Source organism: Thunnus maccoyii, chromosome 18, assembly GCF_910596095.1.
Source record: "Thunnus maccoyii chromosome 18, fThuMac1.1, whole genome shotgun sequence".
Taxonomy (NCBI): Eukaryota; Metazoa; Chordata; class Actinopteri; order Scombriformes; family Scombridae; genus Thunnus; species Thunnus maccoyii.
The window spans coordinates 10,410,684-10,424,503 of record NC_056550.1 but is presented as its reverse complement, the minus strand read 5'-3'; the positions used below and the strand labels follow the sequence as shown (position 1 = coordinate 10,424,503).

General features: G+C 43.6%; 1 protein-coding gene across 6 annotated transcripts in view; it reads left to right on the top strand.

The window, feature by feature from the left end:
• grin2aa (glutamate receptor, ionotropic, N-methyl D-aspartate 2A, a) overlaps positions 1–13,820 on the top strand; it is a 162,199-nt gene that overhangs the window by 123,619 nt on the left and 24,760 nt on the right. For all 6 annotated transcript variants that reach the window (XM_042393501.1, XM_042393500.1, XM_042393499.1 and 3 more), the window contains 5 exons: positions 2,660–2,862; positions 5,557–5,728; positions 7,215–7,368; positions 8,439–8,564; positions 8,700–8,929. In XM_042393501.1, the coding sequence (XP_042249435.1) occupies positions 2,660–2,862; positions 5,557–5,728; positions 7,215–7,368; positions 8,439–8,564; positions 8,700–8,929 (885 nt within the window). The remainder of the gene's footprint in view (positions 1–2,659; positions 2,863–5,556; positions 5,729–7,214; positions 7,369–8,438; positions 8,565–8,699; positions 8,930–13,820) is intronic.

The following is a 13,820-nucleotide window of genomic DNA, read 5'->3' as shown; positions in this document are numbered from 1 at the left end:
TTAGAAAGATAAGAAAAGATGCAGAGAAACACAGCTGTTCTGGGGGCAGAATGTCATCTCATCACCAAGTGGCTCTAAATCCATCGCAAAGTGATGATGCGATAGGATTGCTGCTATGAGATGTTATAATGCGGTAATCCCACGGGCCCTATCATCGTAACCTCCCACTGTCCTCGCTGTCACACCACACTGCTTTCCATGTATTGTGTGTGTGCGTAATATCTGGTATTTCATACGGGGAAATTCAGCAATCTGCTGCCTAGCCGGTCGATAGAGAGAATCCTCTCTCCTCTCTCTAGGCATTAATTTATAACCCCTCTTTCTTTAATTAGAGAGAAGGAGAGATAGAGAGGAAGAGGGAAGAGGAGAGCAGGTGGACAGGAAATCAGAAGGGGCTGCTGAAGTCAGCTTCTTCTTTCCCTCCTCCTCCTCCTCCCCCTCCTTTTCCTTGCTCCCATTTTCAACCTTCTTCCGAGCAGAACATTTATCTCTCCACTGAGTTTATTGATTGATCCAACCAAATCAGAGCCACTCCTCAAAAGCTTACATTCATGATGAAATGGATTAAACAGACTTGAGTTGTATGTCTATTTTTAAGTTTCTGTTCCAAAAGGTGACATGACATGACAGCGCTTCTTATTGATACATAAAGGTGCAACAAGTAGTTAAACCAAGCTAAGTAGATCATTGTTGGATCAGCTTTCTGTACAGCAGCTGCTGCACTTTCTGTGACCCACTGGAAATCTTCTGAACTGAGAAAGGAAGACAAGTGTAGAAAAATGTAACTAAAGTGTTTTTTTTTTTTTTCCCCACTTCCAACATGAAATATCACTCATTATGTTACACAGTTAAAATACCAGTGAAGTATGTATATCAGCATAATGCACTCAGCTGGGATCTGCAGCTTTAGAGTTTCAAAACACCAGAAAATGATTCCAAACTGCTCGTGGAGTACAATTCAAATGTTTTACTCCCACACTTTTTTTTTATATCTTCCCTGAATCCTCTCTGTTTGTTTTTCTCACAAATCCCTCATTCTGTGACACAAGTCCTGTCTTTTTTTTTTTTTTTTTTTTTTACCACCTCACTTAAACATCCCATTTCCTGGTCTACCTCCCCACCCACATACTGGTGTGCTCGCATACATGCACGCAGTCACTCACTTGTGAAATGCAAAACAGCTGGGGTAAGACAGATTGACAAATGCGGCCGTTCCCTGGAGAGCGAAGGTGACACACAAGCACCTACCCCTTCACCCCAACACTAACGCCTACACACACACACAGACACACACACACACACACACACACACACACACACACACACACACAATCAGAGATGTAGCTGACAGCAGAGTGAGCTGTTGACAGTGGTGCAGAGTACGCGCAGAGAAAAGACTCTAATCCCTGTCAGAGGATAGAAAACCACTCAAAGCAAAACAATTAAAATGCTAATTTCACTTCCTCCTCTCTGCTCGCCTGTTAATGACTTAGCCAGGCATACAGGCTGAGCAACAATGTGTGTGTGTGTGTGTGTGTGTGTGTGTGTATGTGTGTGTAACAACCATTGCTCCATGACTCCAAGGTCAAAAGGTTGAACCATTATGTGCATTATGTGTGATAGTGTGCATTTAATATTTTAGGATTCTATTTTATTCACAAAGACAAAACAAAATTTTCTAGTATCTTCACTTTTCTCTATTTGTGAGCATGTGACACAATAGGCTTAAACATCCACTGCTGAATCTACGCGATTTAGCCCATGGATGTTTGTGTTGCTGAGTGTGTGTGTGTGTGTGTGCAACACACAAAACAACTTACGCAGTGAAGTCACTCCATTCCACACTACAGCTGTATTGCTTTATGATGCGAGGAGAAAGAGAGAGAGAAGAAGAAAGAAAGACTTTTGAAATGGAAGGAAAGAGTGAGAGCGAGGTTTTGCCATTTTCTGGCTCCTGTAACATTAATAATTGAGAGTTGAGCAAAGCCTTGCTGCCTGCTGCTCTACCTCTCTTTCTCTCTGCCTCCCGTCTGACACAAAGATGAGTAAATACCATGTGCACGTACACACACACACACACACTCACACACAGATGCTCACACACTTACATATAGAGACAGGTGTGGGTGGGCAGAAAGCATCCATAGGGGAATCTGTGACATCACAGCTCAGAAAACTTTCTGAATTATTAAAAGAGGCACATCGTTATCATACCATCACATGCCTCTCTCTCCCTCTCTCTGTCTCTCTCTCTAACTCTCTCATATATGTGTTTGCATTCATCGCCATATATCCCTCTGTGTGCATTTTGTCATGCATCCCTATACACCATGCTTTTAATCTGTTGTGTTGTACAGCCATACCAGCAGTCACATGTATTATGATCTGTGAACAACATGTATGTGTGTTTTGTGCCCAAAAAAACCATTTCTGTAAAATGTTAACGTGTGTCAAGTCATATCCACTTCCTATCTTCTTTATGAGTTGTTAGGCAACTGATTGCAGCAGCAAGGAAAGAAAAGTAAGAAATTACTTTTGTTCTTGTCTCATCACAATCACCGGCTGGATCATTCCCACTGCTTCCACTTCATGTGACTTAACAAACTGTTAACTCATTTATAATCTCCTTCTTTTTATCCTCCTGTCCTTTCCACCCCAGATGGGGAAACTGGACAACCGCAGCCTGACATTGAAATACCCGGTGTGGCCGCGCTTCAACTCCTTCGGTGACGCTGAGCTTGACGACAACCACCTGTCCATCGTCACTTTAGAGGAGAAACCTTTCGTTATTGTGGAGGATGTAGAGAGGCTCACTGGAACCTGCATGAGGAACTCTGTACCCTGCAGGAAGCATATCAAAGAGTAAGTCAACCGTTGTTTTATTTATGTATCTGTCTGTCTATCCATACATGAATATGATAATCTTATTGAATACATTAATTTAGACTCCCCCATCACATACTAGTGTAACATTTTAATCTTAATTACAGAAAAATAAGTTTTATATCAGATAAGTTGGACATAAAATTACACCAATTTTCCATATTCCTCAGCACTGTCACTGTCCTCCTCAGTATGCTCTCTCTCATTTCTCTCATGAGCACGGAAAGAGGTGCAGTGTGCAATCTTTGCAGCAGCCTCTGTCCTCCCTCTGAAAATGGAGGCAACTGCTGAACTCAGCAATTTATTTCCTTCCTTACCAATTTTCTTTCTAATGCCCAAATACCTCTAGCGCCTTGCTATATTTTGATACACACAGCAAGAGTGGCTTAGAGTATGTGTGTTTGCGTCACTGAGTGGCTTGAGTGCTGTTCAATCAAAGCATGTAATTGGTTTGTAGATGATAACTCAATATTATTTCTCTCCACTGGAACACTCATACTCACAGACGCACTTTGTGTCAATCTTACCACTACGTCTATAACTACTACACAAACACACATGTCCGAACACACACGCCAACATAGCTGATTAAGCGGTAATAGTGTCCCAGGGAAGAGGCCAACAGAGATTTTCATCCAGTGAAGTAGGGCGGACAATAAAGCATCTCCAAGGAGGAACGCAAACACACACACACACACACACACACACACACACACACACACACACACAAGCTCATATACAGTCTCTGTTGCCACATGTCCACTCACTCACAGGCCAATGCATTCGGGTGCCTTCCTCCCTCCCACAGCGCAATTCCCACTCAAGCATCCGTAGTGTCCATTTGAAGAAAGAAGGGATAGATGGAGGGGAAGAAAGAGGCAGAGAGAGAGAGAGAGAGAGAGAGAGAGAGAGAGAGAGAGGAGTGGTGGAGGGGGTTGGATCAGGGGTGGTGGAGGACTATCCATGCATGCAGAACCACAAATTCACTCATCCAGGCTGGGCCTAAGAACAACCCATACTCACACTCGCAATCACACACATACCCACACTGCCCTCTCTGGAGACCCCTCAGGCCCTGTAGCGGTTCTATATCAAGTTGGCCTGGCAACTTCACAAACAGCCTCCATAACATCACATGCTCTGCCTGAACTGTACTATGGCCTGCCTAAATGGGTACACTGTGTTCATGAATGCAGCTATTACAGTTCTGGCCTATATGCTTGCTCTATGACTGCCCCCGCCAGCTGAACCTGCCAGAAACTTGACGTAGTTGTCCTCGTTTCTGTTATTACAGTATCATCATAGATCTCGTTCCCTGCACGGATCCTCTCTCCTCCCTGTACTATTTTATAACTATGTTTTTCCATCATCCATCATTTAAAAAATATTGCATTTAAAACAACCAAGTTTGCAGACATAACTGTTATGCTTACCACAGTTGCTTCTAAATTCGACACAATGTGCCAGCTGAAAAATAGATAGATAGATAGATAGATAGATAGATAGATAAATAGATAGATAGATAGAGGGGTTAGACAAATAGATATTGCATTACAGAAGGAACTGTCAAAGTTTTTATTTTAGATTGATTAGGAAACAAGACCCATACTATTCACATACTCTGGTAATGAATTACACTGATTTTGTTGACATATGGTATGTTTGTAGGGACATTTAAATGCAAATGAGCTTATTTAATTCATTTTAAATTGTCTCCAGCAGCTGCTATAGATGATATCTGGTTATATCTGTAGAAAATTACCTTGGGCGGTCTCACAAAAACTCATTCACAACCGGTGACAGACCTGCGCTTGTCTTCTTTTTTTTTTTTCTTCAAATGAACCTTTTCTCTCTTGTGTAAAACTATTGGGCCATAAAAAGTAAATTCCTTTTCAGTTTGAAGACAGGGAGAAATTCCACTTGGGGTGACATTCGTTTGACAGATCGATGGCGACTAGTGAGGGTAACACAGGAGTTTGCACTTGAGGCAAAAATTGGCTAATGTTTTTCCAACACCACAGAAATCCTCCAAAGTGACAGAGTTTCAGCTCTGAAGGTAACTGCGGAGTCACGACCGGATGTGTGAAGGGTTTTTCCCCCCCCCCTCACTTTCCATCAAGTTTGTATTCAGGTTGTTAAACTAAAGGACGAGGTTATCTTCTCCTAATTAGCACATATCTAAAAGTTAAATGAGAGTCCCAGGTGGCTGAAAGTTGATATGCACTTGTATGCATGTGTGTGTGTGAGTGAGTGTGCATGAACAGTGTGTGAACTCTCCTGCTCTCAAATTCATATACACAGATGGTACAAGGCTTGCAGATGCAGTGCCTTCATAAACCTCCTTCTCTAGAGAGACACAGAGGTAGAAGGAGCATATTTTTCAAGTCTTCTGATGTCATTGCTGAATAGAACAACCTGATCTTAAAGGTGAAAATGTCCCAGGGCGATATGTGTTCATTGGTGCATTCATATAAATTTAACAAGTGGGATGGAAAGACAAGCAAAGGTTTGGGGTTTTTTTGGGGGTTTTTTTTAACACAACTGTATGAAATGTTTTATTCTGTGCCATTTCATTCATTTCTGTTACTAAACCAAAAATGCTAATTTTTCATAGCAGCTGCTGCTTCAAAATCATCTGCTAACGATGTGTGTGTTTTGTTTGTGTTTCTGTAGCAACACAACTGAGGCTGGTGGGACATACATTAAGAAGTGCTGTAAAGGCTTCTGCATCGATATTCTGAAGAAGATTGCCAAGTATGTCAAATTCACCTATGACCTGTACCTGGTAACCAATGGAAAACATGGAAAGAAGATCAACAATGTCTGGAATGGGATGGTGGGAGAGGTAAGAGGAACATCTGTACAAGTGTATTTGTGTATGTGTGTAAAATACAACTAATTCTGAATCAGAGTTCAATCAATAAAGATCCCTGGAATCAGACAGCGGGTCAATATCTTATGTGCAACCAGGGAAAAGGATATTTACAGCCTTTAATCAAAAATCCTGCTTGAAGACTATTGAGCTCATTATAAATGGCAGGTGTATTTTGCATTGGACTAACATTTTACTGCGAAGATGGAGGGAGATTTGTAGAGACTGCATAGATTATTATTTTAATATTTCTAAATCTGTCATGTAACTCATTTAATCTAGGTTTATGGCATATGTATTAAGGAATTAGCTGCAGAGTTACTGTATATCTCAATGTATGTGTGCATTGAAGTAACACATTTTATTTTATTCATATCAAAGAATACATTGACATTGAACACTATAGTCTTGAATTTGGCACTGCTGCAGGAAACCACCAAAACAAAACAATGAGTGTACCCTCCAGTCGATGAGTATTTTAGAAAGAGTGTGAGCATGATGTGTAATGGTATTGACTGGTCTCCACTTTTAGTTTGCAGCCCATTTAAATTTGATAATCCAAGCCAAGAGGAAATTAGAATGTTTAAGTGACAGGGCATTCTGTGTATCAGACAAAATGTACGTTCAAAAATGAAGCTTTAAGTTTTAACTTTGCAAAACTGTTGCGGAATGGAGAAAAAAAAGTGCTCACCTTTGAGGCTTTGGCACCAACTGTAAACGCTAAGAAAGTAAACAAATCTTAGCTACTCCTGCAGAAAACTCCTTTGCATATCTTTTATTACCAGCTTCACCTTGAAGGTGAAGTCCCAGAGTTCATTTGAGGACTGTAAACTTTATTGCTGTCTATATTTTTTATGGCAGACCTTATTCCCTGAGCTGAATTTTATCTGGCATTCATCTTACAGTATTTAGCGGTGACTCCCACTTGCATATTGATTATATTGATTAGAATGACTTTATTGATGTACAGTCAATAGAATTCATTTTCTGGTGCACGGATATATTGTTAGCATTTATTTTGACTTTTAGTTTTGACTGTATTATAGTGAAAGACAATTTTTATTTGCAGAGACTGAAGAAAATAACTAAACATGTTTTTTTTTTAGACACACATTGAACCATATAATGTAAATTGTCTTCTTCTTCTTCTTTTCTTGTGTCCCCCTCTTGGCCATTTCCCCATTTTAAATGTGATCTATACATAATCCTTCTCCCACTTTCAACCTATTTCACCCACTCCTTACATATCTTGTCTTCTCACCCTTTTTCATCCTCTTCCCTCTCATCCTGACAACCTTGTCAACCCACCCTCCCCCATTTCTTTTTCCTCCTTCTTTGGATCCATCTCTCACTCACTCCTCCCTCTCCCATTATCCCTCACTCACTTTTCTTATGCATCCATCCTTCCTCCCTCTCTTTGTCCCTGCGTTCATCCCTCTCCTCCACCTCCCCTCCTCAGGTGGTCTATAAGAAAGCCGTCATGGCCGTCGGATCTCTGACGATCAATGAGGAGCGTTCTGAGGTCATCGATTTCTCCGTCCCGTTCGTGGAAACCGGGATCAGCGTCATGGTCTCCCGTAGTAACGGAACCGTTTCCCCATCAGCCTTTCTCGGTAACTGTCACCGAACAACTGTTGCTTTGTTGCTGGACTCAGGAGGGAGGGAGAGGAAGATCTGTCTTGTTTGCTTTTTTGGTTTGTGTGAGTGTAGAGGGGTATTTGTTTTGGGTGTGTGTGTGCGTTCCCTGAGATACAGAGCTGACAACACAATTCAGTTCTATTACACAGCTGTCAATACTTGCTCTTTCATCGGAGGGATTTAGCTCAACTCCTACTTCCTGTCACAATGACTCTCACTTACCTGAGAGGGACTTAACCACAGGATTTTAACCTGAGCGACCATGTATATCCCTGTTTTGGCTGCTCAGTCACGATCATTTGACGCGTAGCGCTTCAGCATCTATATCCAAGTTCCTGCACTCACGCATAACGTATGAGGCCACAGACACCAAGGCACACACTGGCGCAAACACACACAACCAGCTGATTTGCACATGCATAAGACTGCAGAGAGAAACACACACGCATGTCAGCAGACACAGGCGCACACATACACAGGAACACACATTGACATGTATGCAGCATGCAGTTACTGCTGTGAAAGTGGCAATTATAAGGGCTTAGCAGGAAAACCCCATAATGGCTGCTTGCCAGCATGCACACACACTTGTGCACACACAGGGCAAAACCCTGTGCCAGCAGTGCTCTCCCATATATTAGAGCAGGGTTTCATCTCTGCAGCAGTGTTGTGAGCTCAGAGGGAGGACAGGACTGCTAACACCAGGACTTCCTATACTGTACGCCTCCTCACACTGTCAAATAGATGTGCCTGTGTATATATAAGTGGGGAGGGGGGGGGGGTTATGTAGGGGCTCTGTGAACATGCAGAGGTCAGCTTGTTATCCATGTATGTGTATGTGTGTGTGTGTGTGTGTGTGTGTGTGTGTGTTTGTGTGTGTTTGTGTGTGTGTGCATGCATGATAAATGTATTCTTGCAGTTAATGGAAAGACAGAAAGAGAGTAAGCATGAATCAGAAAAAAGTGACATTTAATATATTAAATTTAACCAAACATGCGTTAATACTTAATCTCTGTCTTCTTCTTTCTTTCTTTCTCTATCGTAGAGCCATTCAGTGCATCAGTGTGGGTGATGATGTTTGTGATGCTCCTACTGGTGACTGCAATGGCTGTTTTCATGTTTGAGTACATCAGTCCTCTTGGCTTTAACAGAAACTTGGCACAGGGGAAAGGTAAGCATTCACATGAACACACACACATGCACACATACAGGCAACATGCTTGGTCTTATAAGAGAGTACACTTGTCTGCCATTTCACCTTCCGCTAAACCGTCTGTCTCTCTCTTTCCCTTGTCCTCTCTCTCAGACCCCCATGGCCCCTCCTTTACCATGGGCAAGGCCGTGTGGCTGCTCTGGGGTCTGGTCTTCAACAACTCTGTGCCAGTGCAAAACCCAAAGGGAACCACCAGTAAGTTCATAGTGTCTGTGTGGGCCTTCTTCGCTGTCATCTTCCTGGCCTCCTACACTGCCAACCTGGCCGCCTTCATGATCCAGGAGGAGTTTGTTGACCAAGTCACCGGGCTTTCTGACAACAAGGTAAAGGAGAAGAAAGAGAATTTGTTGATTTGACTGGCTGGATGGGGGTTTGTTTGCTAGTTTAGAAGTCAGCTTAGATTAGATAAAGAATAGGACAAAAAAACTCTGAGGTTTTGCCCACTTTCAAAGTTCTCATTAGCTTACAGTTATGAGGTGGAGATATCTGTCAACCTCTCTCCACAAAGGCTCAAACTTACAAGTTTTACAGTCATAAATGTGCCCAAAGTAGTGACACATAGTAAAGTGGACCTTAAATCAAGACTAGGTCTTTAGTGGCTGTCATAGAAACCAAGTACTACAGCATTTACTGCAGCGGCTATAAGAAGTGTAACTGTGTAATTCATAGAATAAATTATATGTGCATCACACCTGTAAATGTTTAATTGTTTTAACTCAGTATTTACAACAGCATTTGCAGGAACATTTGCAGAAATTCCATAAAGAATTTGCTTGGTAGTATGTTTTTGTGTTTGGATTTAAATGCTCTAATCATTTGAAGAAGAAATGTACAGAAAATAATAATATATATGTATTTTTTGTGTGTGTATGGTGAACTATTCCATACACATCTTGACGGACATTTTCATACTCTGGTCTCAAAAGCTTGCAAAATGTTCTGGTACATCAACATGGCATTTTGTTTATGAAAGATTTTGATTTAAAATATGATTATGTAGGTGCAATTGTGATTATATGCATAAAAATGTAAGAATATAAGAACAGGAAAGGATTGATGTAGAAAGGTGAAAAAGGTTGCTATGCAGGAGGAGGAAGACAGGCTGAAATATTAAAGTAAAAGGTCAAGCCAAATGTAGAGAAATTGAGAAGCAAAACAAAACAAAAGGGTAGATTGTTCCTGGGGAGAGAGAGACAAATATATGTGAAGATGTGACCAAGGAGAGAGCATTTGAGACTGATGTAGAGGGTTTTGACAACATGCAGAAGGAGAAAGGGAGGGAGGGATGGAATAAGGGGTACAGCAACTGGCAGGAGGGCGACTGAGGAATAGCAAGAGGCCAAGACACACAAGATGGTACAAGACAACAGGCGGACAGATATGGGCCAGGTTGACGACTGAGGTAGGGAGAAAAGGCATGAGGGGGAGAGAGTAAAAGAGATATGGAAAGACAGAGAGGGTCAGCCAAGAAAGGAACCAGACAAAAAGGGTAAATGGCCATCCAGACAGATTTGCTGAGCGAGGCTGAATGCCGAGCCATCTTTGACCAGCAAAATGATGAGGAAAATTCACCAAGGAAATGCTGGTCAGTGAATTTTCCTTAAAACTGTTTTAAGTGATTTTGGACCACTGTGGGGCATAAAGGCTGCAAATCAAACTGACAGCAAAGAAGCTTTATACTTTTCGGCTTATCATGTTCTTTAACACGTTAGCACTTACACACATTCTGTATACACAGCAACATGGCCAACCCACTGGAGTCATGTCACTTGAATGTAAGTACAGTATTTTTAGTTTGAGCCCCAATTTAGTCAGCCAACACTTGAAAAAAATACTCTAGTGCACTCTGTCATTTCATACTGGTTAGGTAGCACAACAAGTGTAGTGTGTGACCTCAGTCCCACCCAAAAAAGGTTTTGATTGACTTGGTTGTTTCTCCAACCATGGAAATATTACTTTGCATTACATTAAACTGGCACTTTCACCTCATGTACACACTTTGAAAACAATATGGGGTTCAGTGTCTTGCTCAAGGACACTTCCACATGTAGACTTGAGTCGCTCGGAGACCGTTACCAAAGACTTAATTGATTTTGCATGGCAGATAGTTAAGAATACTACAATACCCATGAGCCTAGGCCATGGAGAAAAAGGCACAGATCGCTGAAGTTGTAAACGATAGCCATAGTTGCTGAATTCACTCAAAAGTGACCCAGAAATGAAGAGTAAACTGATTCACTCTGTAGATGTAAAATCAGTTTTCTCAGTACCCCAGTCTTTAGCTCCTGCCTACTATTATTGGCACATGTGACCAAAGTTTGTGTGATTGGCTGTTTCTTGCTGAAATGCAACTTGGGAGTCAGTCATGGACTCTGTTTCTGGACTTCTTTGTGTAGTGCTTGAGCTTGGTATTGTTTTTCCTTTGAGTCCAGGGCCCTTGTTTTCTTTAGTTTTATCTCTGCCTTGCTTTGGTTTTATTCTTGACAGTGTAACAAAGGTTACAATATTGTAACACTAATTCTATAAGCACAGGCAGAGTCCTCTACTTGACTCTATGGGTAATACTCTCCTCAAATCACACACATGCAATCACCCACTGAAATTTGCATGTACGTAGCTGGCCAATCAGGACACACCTACCGATTCTGTGTGTCTCACACAGTATATAAGGCAACGCCTCATTGCCACGTTCACCCAGAGACCACTTCAGCGGATGGCGTAGGAGTGGCAGGGTACATAGGTAGAGGGCTCCACCTGTGCTTATAGAACTTGGGTTACAATATCATAACCTTTGTTCTATCTCAAACAGGCTCTGCCCTCTATTGGACTGGATTTTTATAGTTGGCGGAGCGGGATGAATGTTTGCCCTGCCGCGACATCAGACTGCCTCACTTAGCCCTACTGGCTATAGGTTAGTTGCCGCAGCCCTCCTTCTAATTTATAATCCCAGTTTAAGCAGAGCAGTAGGGGGCCCAACCCAGCCTGGTAACATGTACATGAACTGAGTGAAACCATGGCCTAACCTCACAGGGGTCATAGGTCAAACACCAGACACCCTGTACACCCCATTCACTGAGTCATCTTGGATCATGGGAGCAAGTGTATAATTATCCGCAGAGGGGATGGGGGTCAGGCGTCCCACAGCTGACACACACACTACCCTTCTCACAAGTCCTGAGTCATACCTGCACTGACCTTGAAAAGAAGCCTGTCATGTCCGAGAGAAAGAACCTTATGAACTGACAAGGCATAGCCCAAGACGCTGCCGTGAATATGTCCTCGACACTCACCTCACTGAATAAGGCTGTAGACTCGTACCACAGTGGGGGGGTCCTTACCGGCCTGCCTGTAAGCTTGGGAGATGCACTCACAAAGCCAACTACCTAGGATAGGGCTTTACTGCTCACTCCCTCTCCATAGCACACGAACAGCTGTTCAGTGCGCCGAAAGGGGGCTGTGCGTTCAACATAACATGCCAACGCACATACTGGGCACAAGAGGTGCAGTTTTGCCTCCCTGGCATCCCCATGGGGTGGAGGACAAAATGCTTCTTGCTGAATAGTTCTCGACCTAAATGAACCCACTGCACATGTCAGGGGAACCAATCTCCTTTCCTTGCACCAGCGTTGGAATCCTAACCATTTCAGCCTGTCCCTCTCAGGAGCCAAACTTGGAGAGGTTGGCCCAATGTGGGCAGCGTGCCTATTGAGCCCGCCTCCTGGAACAGAGTCTCCCAAACTTGGGGGATGGACCAGGGCTGGGCCACCAACATCTGGGTAATCTATGTGTACCGCAGCGCTGAACGGCAGTCGAGGGTGATCAGGATGACCGACAGCTGCTCTTGTCTCACTCTCCTCAACATAGGGGGAATGAGACCAAGAGGAGGAAAGGCATAAAGGAGCCTCTCTGGCCATGGCATGTGTGCAAATGCATCCACCCCCAGGGGTGGATCATCTTGCAGCATCAGGGAGAACCAGAGCGGGTAGTGGGTGTTGTTTCGACTGGTGAACAGGTCCATTTCCACTTTCCCAACCTGTTTCCACCTTGGGATGCAGCACCCACTTGTCTGCCAGAGGGACACCTCTCGACATGAGGTTGGCGCCCCTGTTCTCTAGAACTGGAATGTGGAGGGCTCTCAGAGACAGGAGGTGTTCTGAGGCCCATACCAACAGGTTCTCCACCATCTTCAACAGGGCTGTGGATTGGAGTCTGCCCTGCCTGTTGATGAAGGCAACTGTTGTGTGGTTGTCTGTTCTCACCAACACGTGTCTCCCCTGAACCAGAGTCTTGAAGTACTCAAGAACCAGGAGCAGCCTGAAGTTCGAGCAGGTTGGTCTGTCAATTTTCTCCTGAAGGCCACACACCACCTATTGCTCTCGCCAGACAAGTGCTCCCCCACCCCAATCAGGGATGCATCTGTGAACACTGCTATTCAGGAGGTCACTCAATTCAGTGGTGTTCACATCAACAGATGCTGTGGGGACCCCCAGTAATGCAGGGTGTCCCACACTGATGAAGGAACATTCAAATAGTAGTGTTTGTGCCTCTTGGGATCCATACGCAGGCTGGCAAACCACTCTGGCGCATGTACAGGAGTCGGCTGCGTCAACTCAGTGCTGGGATGTTGTGTCAGTGCATCTGTTGCCCTCTGTATCGCCCACAGAAATAATTGGAAGGGAGCAGAGCGGACTCAGTGTCTCCTGTTCTCAGTCCATGAGCGGGCCTGGAGCACAATTTTCTAAGGAGGAAGTAATGTTGCTGGCCATGTTATCGTAAAACCGAGTGGTGAGCTGTGTATGCCGGTCCTTGCAGAGAGGCAAAAACAGTGGAAGACAGTGCTGACACTAAGCAGACATGAAGTGTCCTCACCTGGGTCAGTGTGTGGGTGCAAGGTGTTATTCCTGCGTATTCCTGCATATTCCTGCGTGCTTCTCTAATAGAGGGAAGAGAGGAAGGAGCACCAACTGAACAAGTGCTTTCTGCATCAGGCAGCCTCTGTGACCGCCCAGATGATGCAGCCTGAGCTGCTATCATCGCAGCGTCATGGAGAGCTGGAGAGGTGGAAGAGAGGAGGGTGGAAGATTGGAAGATCTTTGGAAAATGTAATTTGGCGTGGCGAACTGAAGTTGGCGGTGGATTTCTGAAGGTCAGTGATGTTGCAGACACAGATGAGATGTTGTCGTCATCATCCATTGGTGAAGCCGCTCAGAGAGT